General features: G+C 40.3%; 1 protein-coding gene across 1 annotated transcript in view; it reads left to right on the top strand.

The window, feature by feature from the left end:
* Positions 1-13,862, top strand: part of ADGRG4 (adhesion G protein-coupled receptor G4) — a 102,832-nt gene that overhangs the window by 35,018 nt on the left and 53,952 nt on the right. The window contains exons 3-6 of the mRNA XM_045538837.1: positions 1,359-7,418; positions 8,426-8,520; positions 10,825-10,889; positions 13,045-13,084. Coding sequence (XP_045394793.1) covers positions 1,359-7,418; positions 8,426-8,520; positions 10,825-10,889; positions 13,045-13,084 — 6,260 coding nt within the window. The remainder of the gene's footprint in view (positions 1-1,358; positions 7,419-8,425; positions 8,521-10,824; positions 10,890-13,044; positions 13,085-13,862) is intronic.

Consider the following 13,862-nt stretch of genomic DNA (forward strand, 5'->3'; position numbering starts at 1 on the left):
GTGGCAGAGAGTTTAGCTGGGAAGCTACCGCAGTAGTCTGAGTAAAAGGTGAAGGTGGTTGGTCAGGACAGTAAGTGATGGAAATGGAGTCAAGAGATAGTTAAGAGGTAAGATCCACAGGACAAGATTATGGGTTGGCTATGGCAAGTGAGAGAGAGAATGAAGTCTGCAGAAGGAGAGGGTTTTAGCTTGTATAATTGAATGTATGGTGGTGCCATCCACCAAGGGAATACCAGAAGAGGACCCACTTTGGAGAGAAAAGAATGAGTTCAAGTTGGGGCATGTTGAGTTTGAGGCATTAACGAGGTATCCAAGAAATGATGCCAAGTAAGCAACTGGTTATATAAATGCGAAGCTCAAAATAGAGATGGAGTCTAGAGACATAACTTTGAGATTCATCCGTGTATAGGTGTAAATTGAAATCCTAGGTATAGGAAAACCATACAGTGAGAAGAGAAGAGGTACTGGGACAAAGCCTTGTCCAGGTAAAATAGGATGAGTCTGCAAATAAGTGGCCAAGAAAGTAGGAGAAAACCCAACAATGTGTTGTGTAATGGAAGCCAATGAAAAGAGGATTTTCAACTCATTACCACTACTAAAGAAATTTTAATCTGGGGGTTCCAGATAAAAATATTTTCAATCTATAGTGTTTAAATGAGTGATAGAAATTTGACCAAGTCAAAGTCAACTATTTTTTTGGCACTTACTGTGTGCCAGGAGCTATGGTAAGTGTTTTATGCACATTAACTCACTTAAGTCTCACAGCAGTTTTATAAGGTAGGTGATAGTATAATCCTCACATTACAGAGGAGGAAATTGAAGCACAGAGAGGTTAAGTATAATAACTAGTCCAAGGCTACATAATGAGTGTGAAAGTGATGGAGACAGGATTTAAAACAACATCTATTTGAATGTAAAGCTGATTCTCTGATCTGGAAGATTTTAAATTATACAATTCAATTTCTTTAGTAGACATAGGACTAATCAAGTTATCTATTTCTTCTTAAGTGAGTTTTGGTAGCTGTGTGTTTCAAGGAATTACCCCCTTTCCCAAAGCTAATCCTCTTAATCAGTGTACTACTCTAGTATGCATCCCTCTTTTAGGAGTGTTTATATCTATTATGGAGATACTATGGAATGAATGTCCTCCAACTAGTTACTTAACCAGGGTGTTATGAGAGCCATATAGAGATTTTTAGAAAGTAGAAAATTATCTTAAGAAAAACCAAGTAATCAAGTGATTTGATTATATCTGTGATACCTTTCTTTAAAAATACAAAGAAATTATAGCACTCATAAAAATTGTTTCTGATTTCTAAAGCTGAATCCAAAGTAACACATGCTTTCTGATTTTTCAGTTGCTTCTGAAAATGTGACAATTCAAGAAACAAGTACGACTCTTTCACAGCAAATGGATTTGACAACTCCAGCCCAAATTACTGAACTAAAACCACAAAAGACTGCACATTCCTCTACAGTGTTGTCTAAAAGCATGCCTATATTTGCTACTGATCATACAACCATATCATATTTAAATACAACATTTCCACCTCTGGAAACAACAACTGCACCACAAATTTTTAAGACATCCATAGCTGAGACAGCTACACTTGCCGCAAATGTTTTATCTACTTCAGTGTCTGTCACTCTGCCTATCCAGAGTACATCCATAGACACTACCACCAATTCCATGAAAATAACTAAAACTCTATCTTCAGAAAGCACAAAGACAACACAAATGGCTGAAGCCAAGGCTACTGAGACCTTTCATCCAAATACAGCTACTAATTTCCTATCCACATTTGGATTTACCAAGAATTCAATTGTATCTAAAACTTCAGCACTTGAAACTCAGTCAGCTGTTAGGAAGACAACACCTTTATTCTCAACTATTGAGTCAATGTCCATGTCTACAACATCTTGGCCCAAACACAAATCCACAGATATTTGGGCACTCCCTGTCTCCACAGCTGGCCAGAAGTTTCTTGCATTTACAGCTGCTGAAACTGTACCTTGGTCCACAGTGGAAGAGACTTCAGGTACAACTGTTCACATTGGGACTGCATCAGCATTCCCACCTGAGTCTGTGCTCATCTCCACAGCTGCTCCACCAGATTCTGTATTTCCTAGAAATCAGACAGCATCTACATTGGCAACAACTGATGTGGAAGCAGCATTTACGGTCCATTCAATGACTCTCCCAACTAGACTTATTGAGACCACTCCTGCCGTAGGAATGGCTGAAACAGAATTGGCAGCTACAAATTTTCAGAATGTCTCCTCACGCAGAGTGGAAGATGTCATGTCTACCATGGCACCAAAAAACACCTCCTCTACGGCCCTTTCTTTCGTAACATCCTTTATCTTTACTGAAACTCAGAGTGTACAGACAGTTATCAGTGCTGAAACGACACACACAGCCTTGACCTCTGGAATCACACTTGCACCTATAGAGGCTGAAACTATGCTTTCTCCCACAATCACAGGGCCAGTATATACCCAGAATACACCCACAGCTGGTGAACACGTGCATACTTTGATTTCCACTAGATCGGCTTCCAAATCCAAGGTATCTGAATCAGTTCCCACATCTATAACTGACGAAGCTGCCTATCTATTCTCCACCAATGAGACCACTTGGACTTCCAGGCCAGACCAGACCCTGTTGACATCTATGAATACAACCACCATAATTACATTTGTGCCTAATGAAAATTTCACAACAGCATTCCATGAGAGTAATACAGAACATTCATCCACAACTGCTAATACTATCACCCCACCGGAAGTAGCCACAGAGAGTGAAGCTACCACTACCACTGATGCTACTACGGCCAGATATACAACAGCTCTATCCAAATTGACATTTCCATGGTTTGCTAAGTTTCCCACAGTTTCTGGAATCACATCTGTAACCAATATGCCTGAATTTAAACTTACTACTTTACTTTTAAAAACCATCCATATGTCCACAGTAGCTGCAAATGAACTTCATTCAACACCAAGGGAGAGAGTTGTTTCACCAGTAGATATAATATCTACTCTTGCTTACATTAAATCAAATTTTTCTACTGAAGAAAGTGCTTCTGAGACTACACAAATGGAAACAAATGGTACAACTGCCTTTGGAGATACAACAGCCTCTATACCAAAGTCTACAACAACTCAAAGATTTAATGCTACTGTGACAAGAAAAGAAACAACTTCCCATTATCTTAAGGGAAAATCAACTATAGCAGCGGTAACTGAGGTTTCTCCATTTTCAACAATGTTGGAAGTGACAGATGATTCAGCACAAACGGTGACAGCTTCTGTCACTGTTTCTCCTTTTCCTGATATAGAAAAGCTGACTACCCCATTGGATAATAAAACTGCAACTACTGAAGTAAGAGGAAGTTGGCTATCAACAAAATTGGTGAAAACCACACCTAAGAGTTCATACAATAGAACTACAGAAATCTTTAATTCTACCCACACCTACACAGCACATTGGACTTCAGAGACATCCGAAGGGACCTCAACTCCATCTCCTACTTCTTGGAGCACACAGATATTCCCTGAACTCCTGGGTGCTTCCACAAAGATATTGGAGACAAGTTTCCCCACTACCCCTAAAGACATGACAACTATGTCTTTGTCTGCCAGTATCTTGCCTCCAAAGTCCACAGCTGCTCATTCCTCAGCAACCCTTATGCCTGTTACCCATATGTTCTCACTGCCAGTCAATGTCTCTGCCATGGTGTCTGAGGAGATTAAGGGGACCATGTCTCAGCCTTCTACACTGGCTAGGGCTTTCTCTACATCTATGCTCTCAGATGTTTCAAATCCATCATCAACTACAGTGACCACAGTATTGGTGCCACCATTGGATCAGACTGCTTCTGCAACCAGTGATACCATGCCTACCCACAGAGACTTGATTCATACCACTTTAGAGGCCACAGTGATCTCTGTCAGAATGACACCCACGGCAGTTCCCTTTCTGACAGAAACTCCACTCCCCTCGCTGAAAACCCCCACTCCTGTGACAGCTAAGGCTGAGACCACTCTTCCCTCCACCTCAGTAGACAAAGTAATTTCATCCACACACACTCTTGTCTGCTCAAAATCTCCCCCTAACAACATTCCTATTGTGTCCTCCACTCATGTGATCTCAACCACATCTACACCAGGAACAACTCAACCCATATCTCAAGTGGAGAAGACTTCTACCTATGCGCTCAGCTTTCCATATACTTTCAGAGCTGGTGGAGATGTTATTAGCTTGGTTACTGGCACCACAGAGACCTCTGTTGTTGATGAGACCATGTTCTCACGTACCTCTGCCAATGAGCTTACTACCTCAGTAGATGGTCACATTTCTCAATCTGCCACACGTCTTGTAAACACATCAATCTCCAGCCAGTTGGTGACTGTCACCTCTATCTTAGCTTCTGACAAAGACCAGATGACCACCTCCCTGGTGAAAATCCCTAAAACTATGGAGGTGACAGAAATATCCCCATCAAAGAATTCTTTTACTTCACATTCCCAGGGTATTTCATCCTCGGAAATGACAGATGCAGGATTTTATGAGACCACAAAAATTTCTGGTCACCAAACACATTCACCTTCAGAGATTACACTTGGGACTTCACCTCATGGGAATTCAGCTTCATCTCCCACTTCCGGGAGCACACAGGCCACACCTACCTTGACCTCAAGTAACACAGTAGATGTTCACATTTCAAAAATGTCTACCAGTCATGGGAAAACAGGTCTCCCTTCACAAGTTCTGACAATCATCACTTTTTTGCCTCCTGAAAAAGAAAACATGAGTGCCCTTTCAGTATATACTCCCAGGACTGTGGAAATGATAGTAAGCTCCACCTCAGTGACACACCCAGTCTCATACCACCAGGATACTTCATTTGCAGATACTACAACTTCCAGAACAATCAGAATATCAAATCCTGTGAACATCGCCACAACTCTTTCACACTTGCCTTCACTTAGGACACAGCCTGAGGTGACTTCAGTTGCCTCTTACATTTCTGAAAGCACACAGACTTTCCCTGAGTCCTCGTCTCTCTCCACAATTGGACTATATAATGCCAATTTTACAATGATCTCTACTGACAGGATCACTCCAGCCCTTTCTGTTCCAAATGTACCCACAACACTTCTTAGGGAAACCTCGGTGGCAACATCCATTCCTATTTACCAGATGTCCTCATTGCCAGTTAATGTCACTGCCTTCACCTCCAAAAATGTTTCTGACACTCCCACAATACTAGTAACTAAGTCTTCTAAAACAACGCACCCAGATTGTTTGAAACATCCCTCTATAGCAACTTCTGGGCCTTTGTCTGAGATGTCCTCCATGCCAGTTAATGACTCTGTATTCTCATCCACAGCAGTTTCTTCTGACACTTCCACAATAGTTGGGTCATTCTCTACTCTATTGTCTTCAATTACCCCTATTACTACCATGACCATACAAACATCTACATTGGATATCACACCTGTGATAGATGCTGAGCCTACTTCAAAAAGCACAATGATTTCCTCTGCTCTCACTACTTCAGAAATGATAGAAGTACCTTCGAATCTCATGCCTACATCCTCTTCTTCTCCAAAAGAGCCAACATTTTCCTCTAGGAAAACCATTACAACCACTATTATGGCTGGGACAGTGACTCCATTTGTAGGCACCACTCCCTCCTATCTACACAGTTCTAAGAACACTGAAGCTATTTCCTCCATTCCAAAGACCACATTTTTGCCATTTCTATTAACAACCCAACGCTCATCACAAGGAGATGAGGCTGCAACTCTGGGCATATTACTTGGGATTACTAATGGCTCCCTATCTGCCATGAGCAGTAGTAGAGTGGCAGCCATCACAAATACTTCTTTCAGAACCACTGTCCCTGAAAATGTGCTTTCGCTTACTCCTTCAGATAATCTTCATACTTCCTTGGATATTCAGGTTTCCCCATCTTTAACTAGCTTTAATAACACTCCTGTACCCACAAAAATTGTGAAAGACACCACCACTTATATTTCTTCTAATACAGGAAAAACGGCTTCCTTGTCAGAAAATACTTCCTTAACAGCTGAAATAACAAAAAGTGCCAAGTCTGTGAATACCCCTGTTTCATACACTCCATGGATCCCATCCAGTGCAACTCCACCCTCTTTGACATCATTTCCTTATTCACCTTGTAGTACTGAAGCCAAGCTCTCCACTCCAAAGACCTCTGCTCCTCCTACATCCCAAATGGTTGAATTTCCAGTTCTGGAAACAAGAATCACATCTAGTAACACCCAGTCTCTGCATATGACTTCCTGGAAGACACCCACAGCTGAAGGTTCTCAGTTTCAAATATCCACTACTACTCATGTACCTACACCCAATGAGATGGAAAGAGAGACTCTACACCTTGTCCCTGGGTCTTTTTCAACATTTGCAGCCTCTCAGACTGGTCTGGTATCTAGAGATGTTATGGTAATGTCATCAGTTCCCACTACAGGAATTCTTCCTACCTATGGGCTTGCTGAGGACCCTTCATTATCAACATCTTCAGGACCTATCCCTACCACTTCGGCTGACATTAAGCATATGTTTGAGAAAACAACCACATCTATATCTCCTGGGGCCACACTTCCATCAAAGCCTTCTGATGTCACTTCAGGACCTATAATCTCGAAGGCTGTTACTTCACCCATGTTGACTTGGATCTTAACTAGTCTCCCTTCAGGTACCCCTCTGGCAACTGTATCTGAGGCTCCTCATGTCATAACTTCTTCTACAGTTGAGGTGTCAAAATCCACATTTCTGACTTCTGACACAATACCAATGTATCCATTCACTAACCTTGCAACACTACCTTTTCCTACTGTAAGCACCATACTCACCCAAACCACTCCTGCACCTACAATGGGTAGTATCACTACTGGCTTCCCAACTTCTCTCCCTATGTCTATAAAAATCACAGATGACAGTGTGTACATTCCCACATCCCCTGAGGCATCCTCAAGAACCACTGTGACTACCAACTCCAGGACTGTGTCTCAACCTCCATTCTTTAGTGGAATGAGTATGTCACCTTCTACAACTGACCACACCCTATCTGTTGGTTCAATGCCTCTGCCTAGCCCTACAATAACATCTACATGGAGCAGAATTCCAGTTACAGCAGCACCTGCTACTTTAATTTTTCCTAAGCCCACACTGGACTCCCTTCTAAATATAATCACTACCACATCTGCTGCTCCTGGAGCCTCATTTGCACTCATGTCCACCAGAGTGACACATCCTTCTACAACTGTGTCTTCGCTTGTATCTTCCCCTTTTGAGGCAACCTGGCTGGACTCCACACCATCATTTGTATCTAAGGAAGCATCAACTTCGCCTATTGCTGCTAAGTCCACAGGTACTGCTCCATAAAGCGTGCAGTGTATCCTTAACAGATGCATGCACAACGGGCCATGTGTTCTCCAAGGTGGCCAGTTCTCTGAAGGTAGAAAAGAATGAAGAAGGGTGCAGGTGTTTCTTATCTATTTTGGACAGTGGGTACAGTGGGTACCTTGCCCAAACACAGAATTCTCTAGCCATCCTTCTTGTGTCTGCTTTATTGAAATATAATGCAAATGTATCTTTTCATTCAGCATGAGAATTTCTAAGCCTCCTTTCTTCCCATTTTGTTCTCGATGTTCTGACTCTGATTCTGCCAATGTAAACATATACTAGAAACTTAACCTCTTCCCAGTGAGAAGATCATATGGTCTTACATTTGACCATGTTGACCACACACCAGAAAACACCAAAAGATGTCCTATCTTGCCCTTTGAATTCCTCTTGCTCAGGTCTCAGCCTTCCCCAATCCCCATCTCTAGTTGACTAGGAAAATTTATCCATCACCAGGGAGTATTTGATTTTCCTATTGTTCAAATTTTGAATGTTCCTGTAATTTTTAACTTTCCAAAATAGAAATTTGATAGGATATACAAGAGAAAGTGGGAAATAAGGAGAGAATAACCTGAAGCAGAAAGGAAGGCACAGGAAGAAAACATATAGTTATTTTCTCAGGACAAATGATCTGGTGAGATAATGTCCAGCTTGACTATTGGATGAATTGAAAATCTGTTGACCAATGAAAGTGCAGAATTTGGAGGATTTGTAGAATGTCTATCAACTGTGTAGAAATCAGGGAATTGCCTAAAAAATTAAAGCAAAAATAGGATGGTAATATCTTGTTTTGCTTTTTGATATGGAGCTGAAAGAGCTGGTTCTTGATCTTGGAGTTAAATTAAGCAAAGATTAGGAATGAGACATCAATGTTTGGTTTGCTTTAATATGGAGAGCACTTTTAACCAAATTTAAAGAAGTCAATTTTTTGAACTAAATGAATGAAATTAACCTCATTATTTTTAATTACAGTTTCCTTCTACAATACTGAAATGAACTTCTCTGTCTTTGATGAAGAGCCAAGGATCCCTATTACCAGTGTTATAAATGAATTTACAAAAAACTGGGTAAAATAATATTTTGAATATTTATGGTACATATAAACATATGTGAATATATATATATATATGTATATGACAAAGACTGAATAGATTAAAATTAGGCTTTACTTTTTTCTACCAATAATCTATTTCACAGGTAATTAGTTCTGTTTTGCTGCAAATCTGTCTACTCTGTAAACAACACCATGAGAATGTATGCAATCTCTCTTTCATAGCACTAATGATGAAAGCTTTTATGGACTGTTATTATTTTCATTTGTTTATATCTGTACATTTCCCTCCACTGACACAAATTCTGAGCCTTTGCCAAATTTTTCTATTTGGGGAAAGTAGGAGAGGAGATAACAAAGTCTAAGACACTGTATTTTTTTTTTTTGAGACAGAGTCTCACTCTGTTGCCTGGACTAGAGTGCCATGGCATTAGCCTAGCTCACAGCAACCTCAAACTCCTAGGCTCAAGTGATCCTCCTGCCTCAGCCTCCTGGGTAGCTGGGACTACAGGCACGCACCACCATGCCTGGCTAATTTTTCTTTCTATTTTTAGTTATTTGGTTAATTTCTTTCTATTTTTAGTAGAGATGGGGTCTTGCTCTTGCTCAGGCTGGTCTTGAAGTCCTGAGCTCAAACGATCTGCCCACTTCGGCCTCCCAGAGTGCTACGATTACAGGCGTGAGCCACTGTGCCCAGCCGACATCGTATTTAAGTATTTTGTTTCCTGCATTATTTTTCTATCTCTAACACAATGAATTTTTTTTTTTTTGAGACAGAGTCTCACTCTCTTGCCCTGGCTAGAGTGCTGTGGCGTCAGCCTAGCTCACAGCAACCTCAAACTCCTGGGCTCAAGCGATCCTCCTACTTTAGCCTCCCGAGTAGCTGGGACTACAGGCATGCGCCACCATGCCCGGATAATTTTTTCTATATATATTTTTAGTTGTCCAGCAAATTTTTTTGTATTTTTTTTAGTAGAGATGAGGTTTCGCTCTTGCTCAGGCTGGTCTCGAACTCCTGAGCTCAAGTGATCTGCCTGCCTTGGCCTCCCAGAGTGCTAGGATTACAGGTGTGAGCTACTGTGCCTGGCCACAATGAATGTTTTATTTATCCTTATGTTTTTTCTGATAACAAAACTAATACATGCTTTGTAGAAAATTCAGATATTAACATCTAAAACCCAGAAACTAAATGTCATTTCTAATACTTCAGCATATTAATAGTTTAAACTCCTCTTAACAGTTTAAGATATATTCTTTTAGATTTCTTTCAGTGCATATTATAACATTGATGCATGTGTGTTCTTTTACAAAAATAATTGGAATTATACCAATTATGCTATTCTTCAACTTGCTCCCCCCCACACACGTAACCATCCATCTTTGAGCATATGCATGCTGGTGAATATAGATCATACACTTTTAACAGATACATAGGATTTCACTATATGGTTTGATGTAGTATTTTTTTTAATCCAGGCATCCATTGGTGGATATTTGTGTTTTCTCTATTTTTTCTCTATTTAGAAACAATGCTGAAAACAATGCCCTTGCAATAGATTTCAAGGCACTTGAGTGTTTCAATAGGATAAATTCCTAAAATTGGAATTCATAGACCAAAGAATGTGAACATTTTACATTTTATAGCTATCACTAAATGGCCTCTCAGGTGATACTAACTTGCACCCTGCCAACAATGAATGATCATATCTGCTTGCCCATTCTCCCTGTCAGCACTTATTTTCAAGTGTATATGACATGATCATAAGTGCTTCAAAATGGGTGGGTGTATTAGTCTGCTCAGGATTCAATAACAAGATACCACAGACTGGGTGCTTAAACAACAGACATTTCTTTCCTCATGGTTCTGGAGGTTACAAGTCCAAGATTAAGGTGTTGACAGGGTTGGTTTCTGGTGAGGCCACTGTCCTTGGCTTGCAGATGGCCACTTTCTTGCCGTGTCCTCACATGGTCTTTCCTCTGTGTGCATGCATCCCTGGTCCCTCTTCCTCTTACAAGGACACCCATCCTGTTAGATAGGGCCTCACCTTTATGACTTCATTTAACCTTATGACCTTCTTAAAGGCCTTATCGCCAAATATAACATCAGGGTTAGTGCTTCAGTGTTTGAGTTTTGGGGGGACACAATTCAGCTCACAATAGTGCGTAAAATTTAAACTGAAAGACTGAGTGGAGCAGATGGAAGTGTTGAGCCCGCTGCAATAATGAATGTAGCTTAATGATCACAACATCCCAGGTGACTTTGCTGGGTTAAAAAGAGGAGCAGAATACTAAAACTGATTTTTTTTTTTGTCTTGTACAGTTGAATTCTGTATTTCAGGACAGTGAATTTTCTATTGCTAATCTAACCGTCCAAATTAAAAGCAGGTATGTGAATGACATCTACTGTGGGTCTGTTCCTATCTGGAGGAGTTTTCCTTTGTTTGTGTCTGGGATTTAGGGGCTGTCACATTTTACATTGCATTTTCCTTTCTGAGTATAAATCCTCTTTGGAATGAAGAAGAACTTTGTATTATTACTGTAGGGTGGAAAGCCAATGGGAGAACAAAACAAAACAAAATAAATAGGGGAAGCAATGGAATTAGACTGAACTACCTCTAATGCCACTTTAATCTCTAAAATTCTATGATTCTGTGACTTAGGGAAAAAATCATGCCTTAAACGGATGAAAGACTAGGCATGGCCAATGCATGAGGATTTATAAAGCCTTTTATATTTGTATGATGCATTTTCAGGAATTAGAAATTCCAAAAGGAACTTGAAATGTTTAAAGTGATAATGTTGATTAGTCTAAGACTTGCTTGGAGCACAAATTTCCAGAGGTGATTGCAGTGAAATGGGCAGGCACTGGGTGGTATCAAGAAAATCATGGCAAAGGCAATTGGTCACCTGAGAAATACTTCCTCTACTCTTGCCCTGAACATATAGCAGTCCTCTGTTAAAGGGACACCCAGAAGAAGCCCTTTGAAAAATAGGCATGACTCTGTTAAGCCATGATAGGCTGATTTTTTTTTTTTTTTTGAGACAGAGTCTCACTCTGTTGCCTGGGCTAGAGTGAGTGCCGTGGCATCAGCCTAGCTCACAGCAACCTCAAACTCCTGAGCTCAAGCCATCCTTCTGCCTCAGCCTCCCGAGTAGCTGGGACTACAGGCATGCGCCACCATGCCCGGCTGATTTTTTCCATATATACATATTTTTAGCTGTCGATATAGTTTCTTTCTATTTTTTTTTTAGTAGAGACAGGGTCTCACTCTTGCTCAGGCTGGTCTCGAACTCCTGAGCTCAAACAATTCGCCCGCCTCGGCCTCCCAAGTGCTAGGATTACAGGCTTGAGCCACTGCACCCGGCCGATAGGCTGATTTTTAAAACACTAAATGTGACAGCCTATGTTTTGTACCCTGAGAAATTGGTTTATCTTACATGTTCAAATATAAATAGGTTCAAGAAGATTCGTATAAATGAATGGAAGTAAATCCATGGCTGGTTATTGTCTTAGTCAAGTCTGGCTACTGTAACAAAAATATCATAGTCTGGGTGGCTTAAAACACAGAAATTTTTTTCTCACAGTTCTGGAGGCTGGGAAGTCCAAGAACAAAGCACTGGTAGGTTCAGTGTCTGGTCAGAGACCTCTTCTTGCTGTGTCCTCCCATGGCAGAGAGTAGAGAGAGAGGAAGCTCTCTTGCCTGTTCTTATAAAGGTGCTAATCCCATTCATGAGGGCTCTGCCTCACCTCCTAATACCATCACATTGGGGATTAAGCTTCAACATATGAATTTCAGGAGGATACAAACATTCAGTCCATTATAGTTAAAAAAAAATTGGAGATGTCTGTGTTATACAACACTCTGTTAAAAAATTTTGTCTGTTGGTTTTCCTTATCACAAAAGTAATGTGTGGCCATTGTAAAATCTTAGAGCTTTAAAGAAATATTATATATAACATGGATAGTGAAAATCTCTGAATACCTGCCTTCCTCCACCCCTTCAGGAACTCCTGTTAACAGCTTATTTGATATATTTCTTATATTTCTCTAGATTTGTTTTCATGCATTTACTGAGAAAATAAAATCCTGCTCTACATAATGTTTTACAACTATATTTTCTTGCTTTATAACACATTGTGTACATCTTTTTAGGCCAAAACATATAGATCTTGCTTATTCATTTTAATAACTGCACAGGATTCTTCTATGTGTGCCACGAAGTATTTATCCAATTATCTAGTGATGGACATTTGAGTAACTTCCACCTTTGTATGTGTATTTTTATACACCTTTGCTGCTACCATTATGGGATAGATTTCCAGAAGCAGAATTAATAAGTCAAAGGCTTACCAGCATTTTGGTATGCAAATAATAATCAAGCTCATTCAAAGTGTCTCTTTGGAGCCTTAGCTCTATTTGAATTTCAAGCTGGGAGGATTCTACTGTTCTGCTTCAGAGTTGTCTTTCTCCTGTTCTCATGCCCTGTGTATTTGGTATTATATTTCATTTTTCTATAATTTTGTAATGCTTTTGATACAGAGACATTTCAGAGGAAGAGATGGCCATGGATCGAGCTATTGTAAGTAATTTTTCAAAACGAACCTACTTGTGACCCATCCTATACCTGATTAGATGTAAGCAAATAGCTCTTCCACCTAAGTGTATGTTATCAGGCAAGGCTCAGTTGCGACAACTGAGGGTCAAACTGCATTGTTTTCTTTGGGATTGGCACAAGAACCCATCAAGAAAACCATCTCCTGCTTTTCTGAACTATCCATGTGGCAGTGTTTCAAGGCACATTTTGTGGTTTATGGGAGTGTGAAATGACTTGGGGATTGTAAGTGGTAAGCGGAATTTCTTGCTTGTAGATATTTTGCAAAAAAAGCCTGGCTCTCCCAAGAGTGACATAATTGTTTGCAAGACTGGCATTCACACAATAAATCCACCCTCTATGTATATAGATTTGAACTCAGAGTGTGACAAAACAATCTCTCGTCATCCTTGCCTCATTTCTCAGCACTTATTCCAGTCCCTCAAAGCTTTATAATGGTACATTCTAAAATGATTAGTAAGCACAAAGCTTTCAAGGTATTTAAGTACGAGATAAATATTTTGACTATGCAAAATACAATCAAGGCTACAATCCATTCCAAATTATCTTCCATCATTTAAAATATGTTCTGTAGGCCGGGCGCGGTGGCTCACGCCTGTAATCCTAGCACTCTGGGAGGCCGAGGCGGGAGGATCATTTGAGCTCAGGAGTTCGAGACCAGCCTGAGCAAGAGCAAGACCCTGTCTCTGCTAAAAATAGAAAGAAATTAGCTGGACAATTAAAAATATACATATAAAAAAAATTA

This window comes from Lemur catta, chromosome X (genome assembly GCF_020740605.2).
Source record: "Lemur catta isolate mLemCat1 chromosome X, mLemCat1.pri, whole genome shotgun sequence".
In the NCBI taxonomy this organism is placed as follows: Eukaryota; Metazoa; Chordata; class Mammalia; order Primates; family Lemuridae; genus Lemur; species Lemur catta.